The following is a 24869-nucleotide window of genomic DNA, read 5'->3' as shown; positions in this document are numbered from 1 at the left end:
TTCTGCTTACTGCACAACTGAGTAACATGGTATTTAAATTTTGGTGCTGGTGTGATGCCAGGTACATACACCATGGCTCCCAATGACTGGCAAATTGTATCAAACAGCACCTCCATTTGGCTGTACACAATATGCTAAGTACTGATCGCATTCAACCAACCCACACTTGTCAAACTCGGAACCTAATATCTTGTGCTAGATGTGATTCCGTGATTGAGCAGCACTTACTGAAGAAGTGCTTAAGAATTAGACTATTATAATTTAAGATCATCAGTCGGGCTCACAATGTAGCTCATATACACGTACTAGAGAAGTTACATTTATTCATAGGCAGAAAGACCTGTCCTCTGCAGGCAAAAGAAATGTGTGTCGATATTGCACTTTTCTGAACAAACAAAAGCAATGGGGACAATAACTGCCTGGCAACGCTATAGCAACACTTCAATCAACATCCTTCTCCCATGCTGTATGAATTGCTGTTCCCTTAGAAATTTGGCATTTTTGTGTTTGTCCTGATGAGTGCAAGACAAGAAGCTTCAAAAGCATGTCTCATTCTTCATCAAAACTCAAATAAAAATACATTTATTTATTTGTTTAGTTGGTTTATTTTTGGCTACTTGTGAGAACTTTAATTTTAGGACTTTGCTGAATATACAAAAAAAGTTCTGAGGAAGGGTCATCCAGACTCGAAACATTGGCTCTATTCTCTCTCCACTGAGGCTGTCAGACCTGCTGAGATTTTCCCGTATTTTCTGTTTCCGATACAAAAATACTTTATTGTACTAATTATATACAAAACAATTTGAACGGTTGGGAGGATTGACTGCTCCATTTGCAAACTTCAATCAGGTGTGTATCAGTCATTCATTCTCACAAATTTCTGGCTAACCTCAACTGCAACCATGTTGGTAAGTTTCAAATTAGATTTTCCCACAAAAGTGAGGAAAGGATAGGAAGTTATGCTGTTTCAGGATTTAAAGCCCTCCAATAACTTAAAGAGACCATTTTGCTTAATGTTGCAAACAGCAAGCCTATTAGCTGAAAATATTCATAGGGAGTGCTACAGGTCACAGAAAAGCCCAGATTTGAAGTAGGGACATCCAGATTTCCTGAATGATGCCCAAAGGATGGCGCTCGCTTGTCAACCCTGTTGTCCCACCCAACAGGACTGCCACAATTCCCTGGAATAAAAAGCACAATTATTATTGCAACAAGAATGATGAAAAATTGTTTGCCACATCTCATTACCCTGCCTTTCAGTGTTTTAAAATAAATTTTACCAAGAATGCCCAAGAGGCAAGGAGGCACCTTTTTACTCCCCCTATATAATTCAGAAGTCAGTTGGTTTAAGAAAAAGAACTGGAGCCAATCTACAACATATACACATTTATATTTATTTCTGGAGTAACACATTACAAACACACAGCCCCTGACCCAATTTCAATCATGTTCATCTGTAGGGATTCAAGTGAAACACAAGCTTATCACAATACAATTAAAGACAATTAATATACAAATAACACCCCAGTCTTCACCTTGTATGCATACATCACAAACCATTCCTCCCATTTATTGCAATTGAATTTACTTTGAACATGCCATCGCACTAATGATTGGCAGCATGTTGTCAATTGGATGTCCCTGTATCTCATCTGGACAAGTGAACGTATCATTTCTTTTACAAGAATACAACCTCCTAACTCCAGATGTCTCATTCAAACAAGAAGGCCTCCGAATAATCAGAAGCAAGATTTTAAGAGACATGCCAAAGCTACTCACATGACAGAAGAGCCACAACCAGCAGCGTTCATCTCAGGACTCAGTTCCCAGAAGTAGGAGCACAAATCCCAAAGCTCTTTTACAGCAGGCTCTCAAACTCCTGCCACCCAGGAGGCACCATGGCAGAGCATGAAAGTAGAGTTAAGAGTCAACCAAGGCGCACACCAGATTTGGTGAGCAAGTTCAGGTTTGGGAAGTTTCACCAGGTATCATCATAGAAAATTTAATTTACATAGAAAAGGAAAGGCTTTCTGAATCGTACCATTTGATAAAACTGTACACTTTTCATGCTTCTTATGGATCCTGGGCAACTGTATGAACTTAAGACTCATGAAATAAAATCATACGACTTACTTCACACTATTATGTACATCTGATAGGCAAATATTCATCATGTTCTCAGTGGCAACTTGAAATAACCCTCATGCATTTTAATTGTCAGAACTACACAGTGCCCCTAGTGAATCAAAGCTTCCACCAGTATTGCTACCAGTATTGAGACATGTTAAGGTATGTGCATTGACACCTGTATATTCTGGAGCAGGGACAGTGAAAGAGACAGTACAGGCAACTAAAGGGCTGCATAACACTCTTTGTTGCCCTCCTTCACTTCCTGCAAAATAGATACTGGAGAAAAGGCAGCAGAACAGCAAGCTACATGATTCTGGAAAGACATCAGACACAGCAGAAAAGGGACAGGGAAAAATCAAGAGAAATGCTTCAGCAATGGCCTAAGTGTAGTTTTCTTTCAATATTGGCTTGCTTAAATGGATTTCCATTTGCAACTTGGCAACAAGAAACCCTGAACATCCTACATATAAGGGTGGATGATTGAAACAGCATTAAATGAGAAGATGGGAAAAAATCCAATGTATGATGGCATCGCATTTTAATTTATTGCAGCATGTTACAAACTAGGCTGAGAAATCTTCATCTAATTTACAGATGGGCCTGTTGAATTTATGAGTATAGATTTGGTGGACTCGAGCAGGAAATGCAAACCGGCAAGTTTAAAATATCACTGACCTTACTGGTTTTTAGTGTGACACTGGAATGTTACAGGCTGCTACAAGGAGGTTTAGTCACAACTCCCTCAAAAAAAAAAAGTCTTTGCTCAATGCCATTATTAATTTCAGGGTTGAGCTAGGTTAGCTGTTAGGAAATCCTTCTTTTTCCAGAGAATAAAGGACCTGCAGTCTTCAGGTTTGAGTGGTACCAAAAAAATTATTGTATTCCTTTAAGCATGAACTGGATCTGTTTCTGGCTTGGGAAAAGATCTCTTTGTACAAGATATACCTTGCAATGTAAATCAAAGTCAATGTGATCTCATACACTTGTTTTTGATTCATTTTTACTTGGTTCTTTGCCTCTCCCAGATTAGTATAGTGAGTGTATGCATTGCATCACCACAGACTGAGCTGGTTGGGTCCGAAAGAACATAGCTGCTAGAATAGGTCCGTGGCAGGTGGTGAGGGAACCAAGAAGGAAAAGCATACTTGGTCTTATGCTGAACAACCTGCCTGCTGCAGATGCATCAGTATCAGTGGGAGTGACCTTTGCACAGTTCTTGTGGAGACAAAGTCCCATCTTCATATTGAGGATAACCTCCATCGTGTTGTGTGGCACTACCACCGTGCTAAATGGGATTGACTTCGAACAGAACTAGCAATTCAAGACTGGGCACCCATGAGGCACTTTGGGCCATCAATTGTAGAATTGTACTCAGCAGCAGAGTTGTACTCGATCACATCCTGTAATCGCATGAACAAATATATTCCACATTTTATCATTACCACCAAGCCAGTGGATGAACCCTGGTTCAATGAAGAGTGCAGGAGGACATTCTAGGAGCAGCACCAGGCATACCTAAAAATGAGATGTCAACCTAGTGAAGCTACAACAAAGGACTACTTGCGTGCCAAACAGCATAAGCAGCAAGTTATGGACCGAGCTAAGAAATTGTACAATTAATGGATAAGATCTAAGCTCTCTAGTCCAGCCATATGCAGCCTTGAATGGTGGTGGACGATCAAACAACTCACAGGAGGATGAAGCTCCACAAATATTCCTATTGTCAATGACGGAGGAACCCAGCGCATCAGTGCAAAATATAAGGCTGAAGCATTCGTAACAATATTCAGCCAGAAATGCTGAGTGGATGAACCATCTTGGCCTCCCCCAGAGGCCCCCAGCATCACAAATGTCAGTCTTTATCCAATTCGATTCACTCCATGTGATATCAAGAAATGGCTGAAGTTACTTGATACTGCAAAGACAATGGGCTCTGCCAATATTCTGGCAACAGTACTGAAGACTTACGCTCCAGAACTTATCATGCCCCCTACCCAAGCTGTTCCAGTAAAACTACAACATTGGTATCTACCTGGCAAAGTAGAAAATTGCCCATGTATGTCCTGTACACAAGAAACAGGACAAATGAAACAGGACAAATCCAACGGCCAATTACCAACCCATTAGTCTACTCTCGATCATCAGTGAAGTGATGGAAGGGCTATCAAGCAGCAATTACTCAGCAATAATCCACTCACTGGCCCACAAGCTCAGTTTGGGTTCTGCCAGGGTCACTGCTTCACATCTTCAACTGCTTCAAGAATGATCTTACTTTCATGAGGTCAGAAGTGGAGAAGTTCACATTTGACTGCACAATTCGTAACTCCTCACATGTTGAAACAATCCATGCCCAAATGCAGCAAGGCCTGGACAATGCCCATTATTGGACTAACAAGTAGCTACATTTGCGCCACACATGTGCCAGGCAGTGACCTTCTCCAACAAGAGAAAACCTAAACACCACTTGACATTCAATGGCATTACCATTGCTGAATCACCCACAATCAACATCCTGGGTATTACCATTGACCAGAAGTTGAATTGGACTAGCCATATAAATACTGTGGCTATAAGGACAGGTCAGAGGATCAGAATCCTGTGGCGGGTAACTCACCTCCCAACTCCCCAAAGCCTGTCCATCATTTACAAGGCACAAGTCAGGAGTGCAATGGAATACTCTGCACTTGCCTGAACGAGTGCAGCTCCAACAACACTTGAGAAGCTCAACACCATCCAGGACAAGGCAACCCGCTTGATTGGTATCCCATCCACAAACATTCACTCGCTCCACCACTGATGAACAGTGGCTGCAGTGTGTATCATCTACAAGATGCACTGCAGGAACTCATCAAGGCTCTTATGCAGCATCTTCCAAACCAACCACTACCATCTAGAAGGACAGCAGACACAAGGAAATACCACCATCACCTACAAGTTCTCCTCCAAGCCACTCACCATCCAGACTTGGAAATATATTCTGGAATTTTGAGCATTCCCAATTTTGATCGCACAACCATTGGCGGCTGTGCCGTCAGCTGGCTAGATCCCAAGTTCTGGAATTTACTCTCTCAAACTTTCCACCTCTCCATTTTGATTTCCTCCTTTTAAGACAATCTTTTGGACCAACCTCTCTGACCAAGCTTTTGGGTATCTGCCCTGATGTCGCTATGTGGTTCAGTGTCATATTTTATTTTATAATGCTTCTGTGAAGGGCTTTGTGGCATTCGATCATGTTAAAGGCGTAGTGTAAATTTAAATTGCTCTTGGTTGTGCTATAGGGATCTGATAAAGTTGAATTCCCACATGTGTTTAAGGATAACGGGAAGGGCTCTGCACGACAGTCCTTCAGTTGTCCATTATGGTCTTAAGCACAAAGGAATTGGAGTTGGCCATTCAGCCCCTCAAGCTGGTTCAACATCACAGCTGATCTGCTTCCCAACCTCATTTTCCCACCTTGGTACTATGCTCCTTAACACCTTTACCTAACAACAAGCTATCAATCTCAGCAGTTAATGAATTATGCTTCCCTTGCTTCAGAATGACAGTTACAAGATAAACATCTATATGTGTTATCTTATGCTAATCAACATCAACCGTAATCTTCTCCCCAGTTTCAAGCTTCCCCACATCTCTCCTTTCAACTATCAAATAATAAAACACACAACTTACAATACTGCGGTTGTTGCTGAAGCAAGCTCCTCCATGAAGACGAAACCTTAACTAGTGAAACTTGTTGAATTTCCAGTGGAGTCTTGTAACACCATCTTGGACAGGGAGGATCTTCGAAACACTGTCATCTCTGGGATCCTACCTACAACAAGGTGAGAATTGGCTATCTACACTGTTTAGCTATACACCTATTTAAATATGGCATTCCAAATGTCATTTTATTTAAATCACTTTGCTTGTAAATAATTGCTGTTAGGTTTCCATGTGGAGCACACCATTCCTCTACCAAGGGCAGTAAAAAGCCTGTTTTCAGACTTGCGTTTGTGACCAGATGCATGACAGTGGTGCAGCTTTGCCAGGCACCAGTTTTATTGCCTTTGGTCCTCCTCTACCTTTGTATTGCAGTAAACTTCTGTAAATTAGCTGAAATATCAAAAATATGGGGAAACCCATCTCTGAATGTCTGCAGGCCAGTCAAAAATCCACATGGACTGAATTTCCAACTGCCCCACAAAAAGTACACACTCTTTCCTCCTATAGAGAAAGATCCTCCAAAGTTGAGACTTCGGGATCCATTCAGCTGTAGGAGTGCTGTTCAAAGCTGATCAGAGAACATAGGAAGGAGCATAAGAACAGGAGTAAGCTATTTGGACCCTCTAATCTGTTCCTGCATTCAATGAAACTGTAGTTGATCTTCACCTCAGCTCCATATACTTGTCTTTGCCATATAGCCGTCAACTCCTTTGGTCATCGTAACTCAGTTTCTAGCCTCCATGGACTCACAGCACAAACACTTGTCAATCTCAAAGCAAACAAAGATATGTGAAGTAAAGAGGTTTTTTTTAACATCATACCCGTGTACTAAAGGGTTCTATTTCAAGTTTCTAGTCAAAATATTTTGTTGGGAAGAATATAAATACTCAGCAACCAGTCATGTTACACCTAACCTGGAACTGCTCAATGCCAACAACAACCTTCATTTCAACAAATTTCTACATTTACCTCCCTAACTAGATTTAAATCAAGTTTTGCTAATTACTGAAAATGGGATGATAATCTGAACCCAGTCATACTATCCACTACTCAAAAGTACCTTGAAGCATGCAACTGCAGTGTTACACCAATATTATCCAATAGAAATCACTAACTAGCCAGTGGCATTGCTACGCAACACTGTTTTAATCACATGCATTAACTTTTTCAGAAAATGCCCTATATAGAAAACAAGTAAATATGTCTCACGTGTATGTTTACTAACCAAGCATCCATTACCATTTGGTGCAAAGCTTTGCAGCCTTTCCTTTTCCTGGTATGGGCTTAGCGCACATCTAATGCCCTTTAGGGAAAGAAATCTGCTGTCCTTACCTGGTCTGGCCTACATATGACTCCAGAGCCACAGCAATGTGGTTGACTCTCAACTGCCCTCCAAGGGCAACTAGGAATGGGCATCAAATGCTGGTCAGCCAGCGACGCCTATATCCTATGAATGAATTTTTAAAAATTGCAGCATCTAAGATTTTGCTCATCTCCAAGAAGAAGTTTGACTGCCTCAGAAAGACTGCTGACAGCAACAGACCCACCCCTGCTTGCCATACTGATCATGGTTGGTTGGTGTTTGCTCTTTGCCATGACATGCCCTGCTCTTTATTAGTTGGGCTAGCTTCTTTCATTGGCCTGAAGCAACTGAGCCAACCACGATGTTTGTTTCCCTATCCGTATTCCAATAGAGCTGAAGTTTGGTATTTTTAAAAGTCAATTTTACACACCACCTTAGCTGATAAACAACCACCAGTAGCCTAGGAAGTAATGCATACACAATGATCAGAAAATACCAACATTTGGCTTTTCATCTCAACATTTTGCCCACAAGCACACAAAAGAAGTACACATGCATATGTCATGGAACATGAGTACTGAAATTATATGGACATTGATAGTGTGTATTACTCACAGTTTTACCTACCTTTTCATAAAATGTACAATTATCCACATACTGGATAACATGTGCTAAAATTTAAACTAAAGCTTATCCTATCTCATTTAAGGAATAAGTTCAACTGTTATTTGTACAAGTGAAACCATTATTAGAACTGAATTTGACTCCAGGTTCTATGTTCTATGTGAACTAAGTTAGGACAGACTCAATCCAGGTCTTAGCGTGTATGGGCCTTAAAACAAAACAAAAATCCCATACCTGACAATTTCACCAAAGGATCTCACCAAGCAGAAATTGCGAATGCAATATATATCTTCAAGAGGGGCTGACTGGAGACCATTGCACAATTAAATAGTCGGTAGAGGACAATTCTATAAAATGATTACTTTTCTGCAATCCATGTATCAATGAAATACTTGCCTTAAAACCAATCCAGCAGAAAGAAAATCCTATTCAATGAAAAGATCGAAACAGTGATATCTGGCAAACATCTGAATAGTGAAAATTCTACTCACGTTTCTTTCAGTACATTTTGCATTTGCTCATGGGCAACTAGGGATGGACAATAAATGCCGGTCAGCCAGCAACACCCATGCCCCATGAATTAATAAAAATGTATTGGATACATATTAAAAGCTGAGTTTACAACTCATGTTAAATAAATCAGTTTTCAGTGTGGTATTCGAAGGAACATTTTGTATTCGTGTGTTTGGATCCAAATTACTTTTTCTAAAGAATGAGATAGGTAAATGAAAGGAAAGTTTATTCCATGAAAGATGACACTCAGAAACAAATATACTGAGTAATTAAGAATCTATATGCAATCCTCTCCTATCAGTCAAGTAGACATGATAAACAGAAAACCTAGCATTTGAAAAAAATATCCAGCTAAACTCAAAACAATAGACAAGTTACAAAAATTGCTTCCCAGACCAAATATCAAAAACCAGGTTCCACCACAGGGTATGTCAAATAATGACACGCCATCTACAATATTATATTAAAGAAAGCATTGCCATAAATAAGCACTGATTTAGCAGCAATAGATTTTGCCTTAAATTTTCTTGAATTCATTGGGCCTGTAACTAAACTGGGTTATGAGGACTATCAAGAGAACATTACACACTGGGGCATTGAAAAGATGTTTCCCGATGAGCCACCTGCAAGCATTTGAGATGATAAATGCTCTGGAATCAGAGCCAAATTAGATACTTTGGCATAAAAGTGACTTGATGAAACAAAGTAGGTAGTGATGAAAAATCAAAAATTCTTGTCAGGGAGGGAGATCTGGCGAACTGGTGCGGCAACAATAATCTCTCCCTCAATGTCAACAAAACGAAGGAGATAGTCATCGACTTCAGAAAGTGTAGTGGAGAACATGGCTCTGTCTACATCAATGGGGACAAAGTGGAATTGGTCGAGAGCTTCAAATGTTTAGGTGTCCCGATCACCTACAACCTGTCCTGGTTCCTCCATGCCGATGCCATAGTTAAGAAAGCCCACCAATGCCACTACTTTACTTTATCAGAAGATTAAGGAAATTTGGTATGCCCGCTACGATTCTTATCAACGTTTACAGATGCACCATAAAAAGCATTATTTCTGGTGTATCACAGATTGATACAGCTCCTGCTCTGTCCAAGACCGCAAGAAACTACAAAGGGTTATGAATGTCGCCCAGTCCATCACTCAAACCAGCTCCCACCCATTGACACTGTCTACACTTCCTGCTGCCTCGGAAAAGCAGCCAGCATAATCCATGCACCCCAGACATACTCTCTTCCACCTTCCGTCGGGAAAAAAATACAAAAGTCTGAGGTCACGTACCAACCGACTCAAGAACAGCTTCTTCGCTGCTGCCATCAGACTTTTGAATGGACCTACCTTGCATTAATTTGATCTTTTTCTACACCCTATATAAGATTACATTCTGCACTCTCCCCTTTCATTCTCTATGTACGGTATGCTTTGTCTGAATAGCGCAAAAGAAACAATATTTTTCACTGTATACTAATACGTGTGACAATAATAAATCAAATCAAATCGGAAGACTTGGATCAGTGCATTTCCAGAAATATGTTCTGGCTTTCCTGCTCTTCGCACTATTCATAAATAATATGGAGAGTGCTTCTAATCAATTTATCATATAAAATGGTAGCACCAAGCTGTATGACCAAGTGATTTGAACTAATTAATGTGAAATAAATTTGAATACAAATGCACATTAGAGCAGCAAGAGGACAGCACAGTGGTTAGCACTGGTGCCTTAAAGCGCCAGGGACCCGGGTTCAATTCCAGCCTGGGGTGACTATCTGTGTGCAGATTGCACATTCTCCTCATGTCTGCGTGGGTTTCCTCTGGGTGCTCCAGCTTCCTCCCACAGTCCAAAGATGTGCAAGTTAGGTTGATTGGCCATTCTAAATTGACGCTAGTGTCAGGGGGATTAGCAGGGTAAATATGTGGGGTTACAGGAATAGGGTCCGGGTGGGATTGTGGTCAGTGCAGACTCGATGGGCCGAATGGCCTCCTTCCGCACTGCAGGGATTCTAAGTATGAAACTTGGGTCACAATGCTTGATGGCATTGGCAGGGGTAGGGGATAAGAGGAGAATTAATGACATCAGAATGTTTTTTCCCACATTGACAGGTGATCTTGAACTGGGTCCTTGTTCTCTACAGCTTCTAGGGTGGGGTGCAATACTGTTGTATTGCCCCTCATGTTTTTCTAATAATTCCTTTTGTTGGGCTTTAGCAAAAACTGCATGATGAAGGCAGCTTCCAAAGCTTGGGTTATCCATCGGTTTGTACAGTGTTTGTACAGATGATGAAAATGTTGTAGAGGTTCTGAATTTTGAAGTCCTTTGGGGAATAAATTTTTGCTAGTTTGAGGCCTCTACAATATGCAACAAAATATGCAACACTTGATTATGACCCAAAAATAAACCACTTTAGTTATAAAATTTCACAAGTCAGGTGAAAAAGATGATGAAATTACCACTGCTGAATTCCCCCATTATCAACATCCTGGGGGCTACCACTGAGCTGAACTGGCTACAAGATAAGAATGGTATTTGCTACCAAATAAACCTGTTGGACTTTAACCTGGTGTTGTTAAAACTCTTACTGTGTTTACCCCAGTCCAACGCCGGCATCTCCACATCATGGCTACAAGATAAGGTCAGAGTATCGAAATCTTGTGGTAGGTCACTCACCTCCTGACTCGCCAAAGTCTGTCCAACATCTACAATGCACAAGGCAAAGAGTGTGATGGAATACCCTCCTCTTGCCTGCAGCTCCAACCACTTTCAAGAAGCTCGACACCATCCAGGACAAAGCAGCCCACTTGATTGGCATCCTATCCACAAACATTCACTCCCTCCACCACTGAGGCAGTGGCAGCAGTATGTACCATCTACAGGATGCACTGCAGGAACTTACCAAGCCTCCTTTCAAACCCACGACCACTACTGTCAAAAAGGACCAGGGCAGCAAACACATGGGAACAGAACCACCTGCGAAGCTCCTCTCCAAGCTGCTCACCAGCCTGACTTGGAAAAATATTGCCCCTTCTTTACTGTCGCTTGGTCAAAATCCTGGAACCCCAGGAAAAATGGAACAAAACTACCAAAGCATCTCACCCATGCAAAGTCTTTGCGTTCTTCTCTTCCTATCCCACTCCTCCCACTATTAATAACCTGGGCTATTTTTAACTGTGTAAAAGACAAAAGAAGAAACTACTTAAAACAGATAATGTAACAGGTGTTTTTAAAAACATGTACTCTTCCATTTTAAAAGTCTTCACCCAGTAATGATATTCCTTACAATTTGTAATAGATGCCCAGTAAGCATTCTACTATCCATCCTACCAAAGCACATGCTCCCTGCAGTTCATATTTAATGGCTGCTCGTCACAAATACCCTTTTTTTAAAAAAAAAAGCTGGTGAGTTGCATCTACTTCTTAGCAGCCATACCACCTAATAACAGAGCATCTTATTTTAAAACACAAACCTCAGTCCAATTACATAAATCAGTCTAAATGGCAGTTGCTTCAAATTTGATTTCAATTATTCCATACAAATAGACCATACATTAATGCTTTACGTGGGGGAAACTGGTCTTATCTTTACAGAAACTAGCAAATTTACAGAACTCCATGTAACTTGTGACAGATGTACAAATTAAAACGCTTCCCAGTATAACATAATTAAGATGTACTCAACACAAAAAGACCGAATACAGGCTTGCTTACTGCCTCTATAATACATCCATTCTTTAAAAAACTAGTGAAGCTATAATTGTTCCTCAATAGCAACATTCTTCTTAAACTCACTCCAACGAAGTATCTGGGTTCTACAGCCCAGCTGAGATGAGATATTCTTCAGTTGCCAAATAGATGTATCTTTGCACTTTATCATTTTGGATGCAGTGTGGTACGTCGTGGGAAAATAATTTCCTTTACACTCAAATGCAGAGCATTATAATTTTGAAGTTTTTCTTGAGGGAAAACTGAAAGGAGAGATTACAGCTTCATTGTTCTTTTTAAAAAGGGGCTGTATGATAGAAACAGTAAGTGTTAGTTGCACTGGGTTGCTCTCATGTGTTAACCAAAATATGGCATCAAGGAAGCATAATGGACAAAGAGTGAACAGCAAGCGACCTGAAGGTGAAGCAAAGCAATCAATTTAAGAAAATGATAGGTGCCCATTAAGAGAAAGAAAAACTTTCTCAGATGTTTCAAAAATGCCAAAGATTTAAACTACCACTATAATAAAATCTAAATTTAACAATTTAGACAACATAATTTTGAAAGAAATTCCAAAACAATGGAAAATAAACTGTCTTCCCATCCAAATTAACATGCTTTCAGTAATGCTTTTACAGAAAATATGTCCACCCACCTAAGAGTGCAGCAAAGATAACAAAGCGGCTAGGATTCAGATCCAGTTGCTTGGCAACTTCATGCATCAGGTATTGGTTGGTAGTGAGGCTTTTGCCATTCCGGCTCAGTTTAAGGGCATGGGCACTGAAATAGTACTGGATGTTACACAACGCATAATCTGAGTCATAAGCAAGGAGGCCATGGAAACCATTCTCTCTGCAGAAGGCAATCACTTCCTGATGGTGATCTTCAATGCTCTGCGCAACCTGCAAAATAATCAGACATTTTATGTACACATCACCTGGAATGGACATGAACAGTTAGTAAATTATTGTATGACTAAGTCACAAGGTAATGACAAGATTTTGAAATTGACTATGAAATCATAAACACGTATTTTTTAATATAACAAACGTACCTGAGATTCCATAGGCATGACTGTATTTGAATTTAGATTTTTGATACATTACATAGGATATTATGGCAAATAAGCATCTATAGACTATTTGTATCCAAAAGAGTTACCAGCAACACAATAGAGTTTAATATTAAAAGGCTACTCAAGAACTTTTCCTCTAGTTCAGCACTTCAACAAAATTAATCGCTCAATTTTCTCCCCAATTTTACAGATCCCCAGGGTCTCAGTAGATTCCTCGTCTGACTCGAATAAAATACATCACTGCTAACGGTCACAAGATTAATAATATAAATCTTCATTTGATTTTCCAATTTCTCCAGCAAAATACCAAATCCTCTACTCACATGGATCCAATTGGAAAGAAGATAGGGAAAATTAATCCTGCAACTTTTCTCGGTCCTGTTCAGTGACATACTCCCAATTTTTTTTTTGCAATGGGCAGGGATGCAGAGTGTGTTAGAGACGGGAAGGAGAGAAGAGATAAAAATTATACTTGGGGGAAAATTAAGTTGACTGCAATCAATTTGGGTTATTAGCTTTTAAGAACTGCAGTAAGCCATTAACACACATTAACTGTCCGTACTGTTTTGTGAAAGAAGATTACTGCATATAGCTCTTTTCATGGATATTCCAAAGTGCTTCAGAACCCATGAAGTACAGCTGGGGTGTGGTTGTTATAATGTTGGAAACATTGGCAGGCAATTTCATTCAACAAAGTACCACAAATAGCAATAATGACCAGATAATCTGTTTCAGTGATGCGAGTTGATAAGCAAGGAAGGTGACCAGGGAAAAATCCTCTGTCCTTCTTGCCATAGGATTAGTGGTGTCCAGCTGAGGGGGCAGATGCAGTCAGATTAATGACACATCCTGTCGTTCTGACAGTGCAGCTCTCCTGCAGTACTGCAATGCAGTGCCAGCCTCAATTTTCTGCTCAAATCTCTGGAATGGGACTTGAACCAACCATCTACTGAACTGGAGTCACGAGTGATACCACTGAGCCATGACAGGACAGTTAGATATGTGAATAATGTATGTATGATGTCCACTGTTTAAAATAACATCATCTAATGAACCAAGTTATTTATTACACAAGAGTCTATGGAGAGACAGCATCAACACAAACTCACTCGCATCTTAGATTTAAAATAGGTCCGAACACACAAGAGGCCAAATCTTCCTGGAGTGGAACAGCTCAACATACAACATCAATTAGATTTCCTTCTACATCCTTCAGAACATTTTTTTTTGCACTATGACTTTCTGGAGTGCAAACTGGTAATGCTGATATGGCATCTGGGACCTGAGTGAACAGCACATCCCCTTAATGAGATTTAAGGATTGAGCAGAGAGCAGAGAAACGACAGCGAAGGAGAGTGAATTAAAGTCAAATCAGGTACAGAAAGAGAAATATAGAGAGGAAAAGAAAGATTGGATTATGAAAGAGATAAATGACCGAAAAGAAAAGTAAAAAAGAAAGGACATTCCAGAGGGGTCAAGGACAGAATCTCTCCGGCTGGAGATAAGGAATAAAAAAGGTCCAATAACATTGATCAGAGTATTATACTAGTGGAAGGCATGTAGAGAAACAAATTTGTAAGAAATTATAGAGAAATGCAAGAATTATGGAGTGATTATCATGGGGGACTTCAATTATCCAACGACAGACTGCAATAGGAATAGTGCAAAGGGACAAGAGGAGCGAAATTCTTGGAATGTGTTCAAAATAATTTTCTGCATCAGTTTGTTTGTGGTCCAACAAGGCACTGTTGGACCTGGCTCTGGGGAATAAGTTGCCCAAGTGGATCAGGTATCAGTGGAAGAGCATTTAGGGTAGTGACCATTTTATCATAAGGTTTAGGTTGGCCATGGAAAAATAAAAGAAACAATCCAGAGCAGGATAATGAGTTGGGGGAAAGCCAACTTTGATAGGATGAAAATGCATCCGAGTCGAGTGAGTTGGAATCAAATGTTGTCAGAAAAGATGGTGACTGAACAATGGGTCACCTTCAAAGAAAATGTATTGCAGGCAATATCCCTTGAAGGCAAAAGGTAGGACAAATAAATCCAGGGGACCCTGGCAGCGCTGAGATGAAAAGGAAGAATTGCATGTAGAACAGATGTCAGGTAGGAAATACAATGGAGAATCAGAGTGAATATAGAAGGATCAGAGAGGAAGTGAAAAAACTAAGAAGAAATGCAAAGAGAGAACGTGAAAAGAGACTGGCAGCTAATATAAAAGGGAATCCCAAAGTCTTCTACAAGCAACGAGATAATGAAAGGGTGGTTAAAAAAAAAAAGGTCAATTAGGGATAAACAAAAGGGGGCGGACTTGCTTGTGGAAGCAGAAGAAACAGCAGAACTATTAAATGAGTATTTCTTTATCAAGGAAGAAAATGCTACCACACCGAGATGAGAGGAGATAGAAACTGGTACATTTAAGGAATCAACAATTGAAAGGAGGTGGTGTTAGAAAGGCTATATTTACTTAAAATAAAAAAGGTACCAGGACCGAATGTGATGCATCCAAGGCTAGAGGGAAGTGAGAATGGAAATTACAGAGGTACTAATGATAATCTTCCAGTCTTCCTTCGACACAAGGATGAGAGAGAGAACTGGAGACTTGCAAATGTTACAGCCTTGTTCAAAAAAAGGGTGCAAAGAGAAAGGCAGCAACTACAGGCCAATCAGTTTAACATCAGTGGTAGGGAAACTTCTGGAAACTAGTTTGGGACAAAATCAATAGTCACGTAGACAAGTGCAGTTTAATTAAGAAAACCAGCATGAATTCATTAAGGAAAACTAACTAACGTGCCTCCTTCTGCACTCTAAAGATTCTGTGGAAAAATAATTTAAAATTTGACATTTTTGAAATGTGTAACAATTTACCGTTCACAGCAATTACATTAAGGAGTTTAAATTATTACCATTCTGGGCTAGAGGAGTGATTGGTATTGCATTAATAATTATTACATTATTGAAAGGATATTTATGATCTTAATCACCAACTCTAACTTTCTACAGTGAGTTTAATGTGCAAATCCAGCAAGTTCTTAAAAATAATGGGAAACTCAAGAGGCAAGATGCTACTTGTGCAAAGCAAACAACAGAGCAGTGTAAATTAGCCAGCTAGTGGCTATATCAATCCCCTCAACTTGCTGGCCAATCTGAGCATTATTAATGGCATAAGTCACGAACGTGCCAATTATTTTTCCAGAATAATTCTGATCATTACTTTCAAACATGCAAAGTCGCTTTTCTTCAATTTAACTAAAAATGGTCAAATAATTCTGGAAAGCAAAGTATTGATGCATTAAGTTCATTTATTAGTGTCAAAAGTAGGCTTACATTAACACTGCAATGAAGTTACTGTGAAAATCCCCGAGTCGACACACTTCGACGCCTGTTTGGGTACACTGAGGGAGAATTTAGCATGGCCAATGCGCCTAACCAGCACGGCTTTTGGACTTTGTGGGAGGAAACTGGAGCACCCGGAGGAAACCCATGCAGACATGGGGAGAACGTGCAGATTCTGCACAGACAGTGACCCAAGCTGGGAATCGAACTCAGGTCCCTGGTGCTGTGAGGCAGCAGTACTAACCACTGTGCCGCCCAACTGATTGTGCCGCTAATTGACTGTATTATGATTTACTAAATGTCCTGCTACTTACTACCTTCTTAATAATGGATTCTCACATTTCCCATTCCAAGTATTATTTATGTTAGACTAACTGTCCTATAGTTTCCTGCTTTCTGTCCCTCTCCAATCTTGTGCAGGAGTGCAAAATTTGCACTTTTCCAATCCACTGGAACATTTCCAGAATGTAAAAATTTTGGAAGATTACAACTAATGCATCTTCTATTTCTATAGCCAGTTCTTTTAAAATCCTAGGATGCATGCCATTAGTCCAGGAGACTTGTCAGCCTTTGGTCCAATAAGTTTGCCCAGTATTTCTTCTCTAGTGATAATGATTAGTTTTAAGCTCCACCCTCACTTTTGCCCTTGATTTTCTACTGTTTTTGGGATGCTTTTAGAGTTTTCTACCGTGATGATAGATACAAAATATTTATTCAAAATCTACTTGTTTCCTATTAGTATCCCAAATTCATTCTCAACGTTTACTTTAGCTGCTCATTTTACTTACCATATCTACAATTGCTCCTTATCATCTTACCTTTTAATCAATTTTCCCAGTCCACTTCAACTAACTGTTTCAAATCTTTATAACTACTTTTATTTGAATTTAAGACACTAGCTTCAGACCCAACTTTCTCATCCTCAAACTGAAGGAGAAATTTATCATGTTATAATTAATCTTCCCCAGAGGACCCTTTAGTATGAGATTATTAATCAATCCTGTCACGTTAACAGGTCTGAAATAGCCTGCTCCCTGGTTGGTTCTACAAGGCATCCTAAGAAAGTGTTCCAAATACATTCCATGAACTTGTTCTCAAGGCTACCTTTGTTAATTTGATTTGTCCAACCTTAATGAAGGTTCAATTGCAGTACCTTTCTCATAAATTTGGCCCGTGGTGCCTGTGTCAGTTCTCAGCAAGAGCAACTCAATTAAGTCCCACTCCCCCACCTCTGTCCCATAGCCCTGCGAATTTTCTCACTTCAAATAATTATCCAATTCCCTTTACAAAGCCATGATTGAATCTGCTTCGACCACACTTGGGCAGTGCAATCCAGCTCGTAATAACTAACTGCTTAACAAAGTTAATGTTGTCATTGCTTCTTTTCCTAGTTACCTTAAACCAGTGTCCTCTGGTTCTTGATCCTTCCTCCGCTAGAACCAATTTGTCCAGACCCCTCAGGATTTTGAGGACATGTACCAAATTTCCTTTCAAGCTTCTCTGCTCCGAGAAGAATGGTCCCAGCTACTCCAATCTATCCACATAACTGAAGTCTCTTATCCCTGGAAACATTCTCACAAATAATCTTGATCTTCTAAGCCAAGATCATTTCTTACTGCTGTACTGATCTCACCTTTTATCAATAGAACCACCCAAATTATTTTTCTTTCTGTCTATCCTTCCCAAATGTCATATACCCCGAATACTCAGTTCCCAGCCCAGGTCACCTTGCAACCACATCTCAATAGTGGCTAATGATCATTTACCTTGTCAACAACACTACATACCACTCTAATGTGTGGTATGTAGTGTTGTTGACAAGGTAAATGTGAGGCACCACAACATTTCCCAGATGAAGGATCCACTTTCTGCCATATGCCCACAGCTGCAGTTATTATAATCATTATGCCTCACTCCCGCTAGCTCTATGGATCACAGAATTTGCTTTAGTTAGCTTCAGATTAACAGAGGTGGAACTCTGAATGGGAGCAAGAACAACTTGCATCAATTATTAGAAACTTTAACAAAGGCAAATCTATCTGTACAGAAATACCTCAGTGTCAGTTAAGTGGTTACAAAGCTAGGAAAGGATGTGATTACAAAACAAGTTCCAAAAATAATCTGAGCACACATGGCCAGAAACTTCAAGAAAAACAAACAAGTAGAGACAAGGATAATAGGACAATAAAACTAAAAGATGAATCAATAGCATGAAAGTAAACAAAGCAAGAAGAAATATTAACAAATTCAATTTTGGGAATTGGTAGTATTTCATATACGGGACAATAAGCCCTAGTACACAAGTCCCAACAAAAGAATGCAAAATGTTCAAAAGCAAAAACAACTTGCATTTATGTAGCATCTATAATGTAGAAAAAATCCCAAGGTGCTGCAGAGGGGATTGAAACTGCAGAATGGAAAACATAACACTGGTTTAAAATGACAATGGCCATTTATATTTGTATTGTGTCTTTAATGTAGAAAAAAAATCACAAAGTGCTTCAGAGGTTCAATTGTAAAAACGGATGCTGAACCAAAGGAGGATATATTAAAAGAAAATAACAGCTTGATGAAAAGGAGCTGGGTTTTAAGGAGGTCTTGAAGTAGGAGCCGCGAGCTGGAGGCGCAGAGGGAAAGATATCCAGGAGGTGGGACCGAGGTGGCTGAAAGCCAGTGGCGAAGGTCAATGGAAGGAGATGCAAAAGAGGATGCAAATCAAAGCAATGGAGACTTCAGGAAGAGGTTCTGAAACACTGGAGTGACAGGAAGTGAAGGGATTTAAACATGAATGAGAACTTTAAATTTGCAATACAGCAGCAAAAGTGAATCAGGGAAGAGGCAATGGATGAGTGGGACATGATACTGGCAGCAGAGTTTGAAATGAGCTAAAGTTAACAGGAGGCAAAGAACGGAAATCTAGCCAGATAAGGTAGTGATAATTGCATTGATAAGGTATCAGCGGCAGATGGACCAAGGCACACAATGTCAAAAATATCAATGATCCTCAGGCATTTCAAAGGGCTGATACTATTACAGTTCCTCACAAGCAGAAATGTGACACTACAGAACAACTTACCACACACCTCCTCATACTTCTTTTTCGCAAACACCAGCAACTTATATATGGTCATGAGCCCCTTTAACATAATAAATCATTCAAAAGCAGTTCAAAGCAGCACTGTAAAAAAAAAGTCACGAGCTAATTTCTGCCACTGTAAACAAAATTACTGCAAAAAAAACCCCAGAAATCTTTTGGTGAATCTCATAAATTAACCTCTGAAGATCTACTGACTCGGCTTTCCTACGGGCTTTTGTGGCAGAAACAAAAACAAACTGTAGCTAGAAAAAAAAGGGTTGCAGCCAAACTTAATCAACTCCAGCGTGCTGCTGCTCTTAGCTCAACCACAATTTCTCAGAACACTCACCGAAGTATCCTGTAACTCCATTCGCCAATGCACCATATACATCATCATTTTACACCTGTTTTACACCATTGTTACTATTACAAGTCCAATCATCTAATCAGTCAAAGGTGGCCTTGACATATTTTATTCAATTTTGTTACTCTGATTGACAATCACAGTACCAGTGTATTTGATTGACTGATCAGCTGATGAGCATAGCCACTTGGACAACGGCTCGCAATAAAATTCTCGTTTCATCCTTGCCCAGAAAATCTTACCAAAGCCCAAAGGACACTTTAAATCAAATTTAATAACTTAACGAAAACCACAAGGCTTAATCCTGAATACTCTTTGAAAGCAGCGCATTTTTGTAGATACAACTGACAACCGTAAAGTAGTTTAGCAATTACAAGGTTAAAAGTCAATTTTTTTTTTTTACAGAATTTCTGTATTGTTGAAAATATGCCAATCCGAACATAGTTTTTTAAAAAGTGTAATTCCTCACAAATTACTGTTAGAGAATTTTGAATCAATTGAAATTGTATTACTTATTTTAAACTTGGGAAGTTTTAGGTTAAATCCCCAAGTCCAATATTTGGCGAATGTTTAAAATTTATCAACTTGATACTATTTCACAGGCTTGAACTTTGCCTGAAATGTTAATTACAAACCAGCATTTGAAAAAGACAGACCGATTAATAGATCTGTGATGCTGCTCAAAGTCCGAAGATACATAGTTTCGTAATGGGGTGCATATGCCAAACAGTGCATAAATATCAGGGTGGCGGATTAAATGATACAAGTCAAGTTCGATCTTTATTCAATGGTATTTTGAAATTTGCTTTGGGAATAGAATAATGGAAAGTAGAGGAACTCAATGAAGACTATTAAAATTAATGATATACAAAATTAAGTAGAACGCATGCATTTAGCCGTAAAATCAAAAATACAGAGAAAAGATGACGTGCCTTTTGAAGTCAGATATCTGGGAATATATAGTGCTAAATAGGGCGAGTGGGATTGGCCTTTTCTTTAGTATTGTAGAATCATACAGTGTAGAAGGAGGCCATTTGGCCCATCGAGTCTGCACCAACCACAATCCCACCCAGGCCCTATCCCCATAACCCCATGCATTTACCCTAGCTAGTCTCCCTGACATTAAGGGGCAATTTGGTATGGCCAATCCACCTAATCTGCACATCTTTGGACTGTGGGAGGAAACCCATGCAGACGGGGAGAATGTGCAAACTCCACACAGTGACTCAAGCTGGGAGTCGAACCCGGGTCCCTGGCGCTGTGAGGCAGCAGTGCTAAATACTGTGTCATCGTGCCGTCCCACATAAAGCGATAGAGCTGGGATCTGGCACAATTGGGGGTAGAGATCTTGAAGTCTTGCGACACTGGGTGCGATTGCCAACATTTCCTCGCATGGGGGGACCCTCTGGCCTGTCACAATCATGGAGATTGGGAGAACTAGAGGGAGGAACGCAGTGTAAAAACATAAAATGCTAGAAATACTCAGCACTTCTGGCAGCATCTGTGGAGAGAGAGAGAAATGAAGTTTGCTTCAGAAATGTTAACTCTTATTTTTCGCTCCATAGATGTTGCCAGGCCTGCTATTTCCAGCATTTTCAGTTATTATTAAGGTTTCCACCATCTGCAGTATTTTGCTTTTGTCTGAGGGGAATATAGTGATTGTCTCACCGGTGGACCTCTTGTGCCTATCCACAGTGAAGAAATCACTGATTCCAGATCAGTCAACACTGGCTTGTAACTCTCCAGAAGATCTTTGAACAAAAAATTGGTTTTGTTATGATAATATTGTGCCTTTAAAAAATATATTTATATTATGTCTCGTGTAAGAGGCAGAGCCCATGCAGCTCCATGCTGATATTGCAAGATAATAACTCATTTAAGCTAATGGTATGTTTGTCTAAACAGAGTTCATGTATTTATGTTTACTTGGTTTTTGCTCTGGGGTTTCATAGTAGAGTTTTGATTAGGTTCATTCACAGAGACAGAACCATGTGCCTAATGGGAGGAGCTAAGCTTTTAGGGAAAAACATTTTTTCATTTTTTAAAACAGTTTGTGTCTGGTTCTAAAAACAGCAAGACCTAGCTTTGGGGGTTTTCTGGGAGCTCCAGGGCTGGCAACCCAAGTACAAACACCGAAGCCTGTGTTTTGCTAACTGATTTCAAAGAGGAGTTTAAATCTGTAAGAGGAATATTGTTTGAATTGGAACTCATGGGGATAGATTGGCAGCTAAGAATTGTGCCTTGTCACGTTTTAAGCCTTGCTCAATTATTAAATGTTAAGCTAATTCATTTGTTATAGTTAAACTGTTTTGATAAATAAAGTTTGTTTTGATAACGGTCGGCACGGTAGCACAGTGGTTAGCACTGCTGCTTCACAGCTCCAGGGTCCCGGGTTCGATTCCCGGCTTGGGTCACTGTCTGTGTGGAGTTTGCACATTCTCCTCGTGTCTGCGTGGGTTTCCTCCGGGTGTTCCGGTTTCCTCCCACAGTCCAAAGATGTGCGGGTTAGGTTGATTGGCCAGGTTAAAAATTGCCCCTTAGAGTCCTGAGATGCGTAGGTTAGAGGGATTAGCAGGTAAAAATGTGGGGGTAGGGCCTGGGTGGGATTGTGGTCGGTGCAGACTCGATGGGCCGAATGGCCTCCTTCTGCACTGTAGGGTTTCTATGTTTCTATGTTTCTAAAAGCTTCCCAGTGTGCCAGTAGAATCGTGTCTGGAGTGAAACATATTTTCATATTAATGTCAAAATAGCAAATTGTTGGGGTCTAGTCTGACTTCATAATGTACATTGGGGTTTCTGATCTGTACCCTAACATTGTCCAAAGTTGTTTCTGACTGCCTCTGTGTCACCAACTCTATCTAAAACATGCCAACATCAGAATGTTTACAGTTTTAATCAATCTAGTGATGTCATCTTGATTTCTCAGAATTGTTCAGAAAACACAAATTAGGATGAAGATGACGCTGTTCCTACAGTTGTCAGTAATTAAAACACCTACATTTTCTAACTATACAAAAATGACTAATAGCATCTGATCTTAAAGTCGCAACTGATTCCTGTAACATTTTCGTCACACTTTCCCTAATATTCCTGTCTGAAAACAGCACATCTTCAAAATCATACAGAATTATGTTAAGTCTTACATATAGAAGAATCCCTACAGAGCAGGAGGAGGCCATTCGGCCCATCAAGTCTGCACCGACTCTCCACTAGAGAATCTTAGCCAGGGCATCTTAGCCATATTAATGATTTGGATGAGAATTTAGTAGGCATGATTAGTAAGTTTGCAGATGATACCAAGATTGGTGGTACTGTGGACAGTGAAGAAGGTTATCTAGGATTGCAACGGGATCTTGATCAATTGGGTCAGTGGGCTGACGAATGGCAGATGGAGTTTAATTTAAATAAATGTGAGGGGATGCATTTTGGTCGATCGAACCAGGGCAGGACTTACTCAGTTAATGATAGGCCGTTGGGGAGAGTTACAGAACAAAGATCTCGGGATACAGGTTCATAGCTTCTTGAAAGTGGAGTCACAGGTGGGCAGAGTAGTGAAGACGACATTCGGCATGCTTGGTTTCATTAGTCAGAACATTGAATACAGAAGTTGGGACGTCTTGTTGAAGTTGTACAAGACATTGGTAAGGCCACACTTAGAATACAGTGTATAGTTCTGGTCACTCTATTATAAAAAGGATATTATTAAACTAGAAAGAGTGCAGAAAAGATTTACCAGGATGCTACCGGGACTTGATGGTTTGAGTTACAAGAAGAGGCTGGATAGACTGGGACTTTTTTCTCTGGAGCGGAGGCGGCTTAGGGGTGATCTTATAGAGGTCTATAAAATAATGAGGGGCATAGATCAACTAGATAGTCAATATCTTTTCCCAAATGTAGGGGAGTCTAAAACTAGAAACATAGGTTTAAGGTGAGAGGAGAGAGATACAAAAGGGTCCAGAGGGGCAATTTTGTCACACAGAGGGTGGTGTGTGTCTGTGACAAGCTGTCAGAGGTAGTAGTAGAGGCGGGTACAATTTTGTCTTTTAAAAAGCATTTAGACAGTTACATGGGTAAGATGGGTATAGAGGGATATGGGCCAAACACGGGTAATTGGGACTAGCTTAGGGGTTAAAAAAAGGGACGACATGAACAAATTGGGCCAAAGGGCCTGTTTTCATGCTGTAAACCCCTATGATTCTATGAGGCCCACCCCATCCCCATAATCCCATGTATTTACCCCCTAACCTACATACCTTTGGACTCTAAAGGACAATTTAGCATGGCCAGTCCACCTATCGGCAATTCCTCATGACTACTTTCCCACTCATTATTAAACTGCTGCTTGGTAATACAGAATTTGAATATTGCTGGAAAGAGAGACATGTTGCGGAAGCTTTTTATTTTGCACTCATCAGGACAAATGCAAGGATGCCAAATTTCAAACAATCACAACAATTTGGCTTCAAGCTATCTTCGCCAGCATAACAGTAATTCGCCTCAAGCAAGGAGCCATACCAATGCAATAAAGTAAAATGAATGTAAATCAAGACCAAAATTCTAAAGACTGCTGTTAAAATTAAGTATAAATATAGGTACACAGTTTACAATGACTTGATGCAATAATTTCTAAAATTGAAAATGAGATTTTCAGTTTTTGCATAACAAAAAATCATGAATGAAGCCTAAGAAGGAAGCAAATAATAAGATTCAGTTTTATTTACCCGTGACAGCAACTGAAATGGGATGGGTGGATTACACCGCAGTATTTTCATCTGATTTTACGCCTGGCTGTCCTGGATACAGCATTCAAGTTGAATGTACAATATTCAACTCGAACTCCCTCCCCAACAGCACTGTGGGTGTGCCTATACCTTAGAGACTGCAGCGGTTCAACAAGACAGCTCACCATCACCTTCTCAAGGGCAACCAGGGATGGACAAGAAATGCAGGCATAGCCAGTGATGCCCACATCTTATAAATGAGTTTTCTTTTAAAAAGTGTCCATTAGGTGGAAAATGTTTTCAAGGCTTTAAAAATTGG

At 40.0% G+C, this 24869-nt stretch overlaps 1 protein-coding gene across 2 annotated transcripts in view; it reads right to left on the bottom strand.

Moving 5' to 3' along the window:
• The window catches only part of LOC144491601 (constitutive coactivator of PPAR-gamma-like protein 1 homolog), a 105310-nt gene that overhangs the window by 67570 nt on the left and 12871 nt on the right, over positions 1–24869 (bottom strand). For both annotated transcript variants that reach the window (XM_078209647.1, XM_078209648.1), the window contains exon 2: positions 12634–12880. In XM_078209647.1, the coding sequence (XP_078065773.1) occupies positions 12634–12880 (247 nt within the window). The remainder of the gene's footprint in view (positions 1–12633; positions 12881–24869) is intronic.

This window comes from Mustelus asterias, chromosome 3 (genome assembly GCF_964213995.1).
Source record: "Mustelus asterias chromosome 3, sMusAst1.hap1.1, whole genome shotgun sequence".
Lineage (NCBI taxonomy): Eukaryota > Metazoa > Chordata > Chondrichthyes > Carcharhiniformes > Triakidae > Mustelus > Mustelus asterias.
The sequence above is the reverse complement of the archived record's forward strand: the minus strand, read 5'-3'. Positions and strand labels throughout refer to the sequence as shown.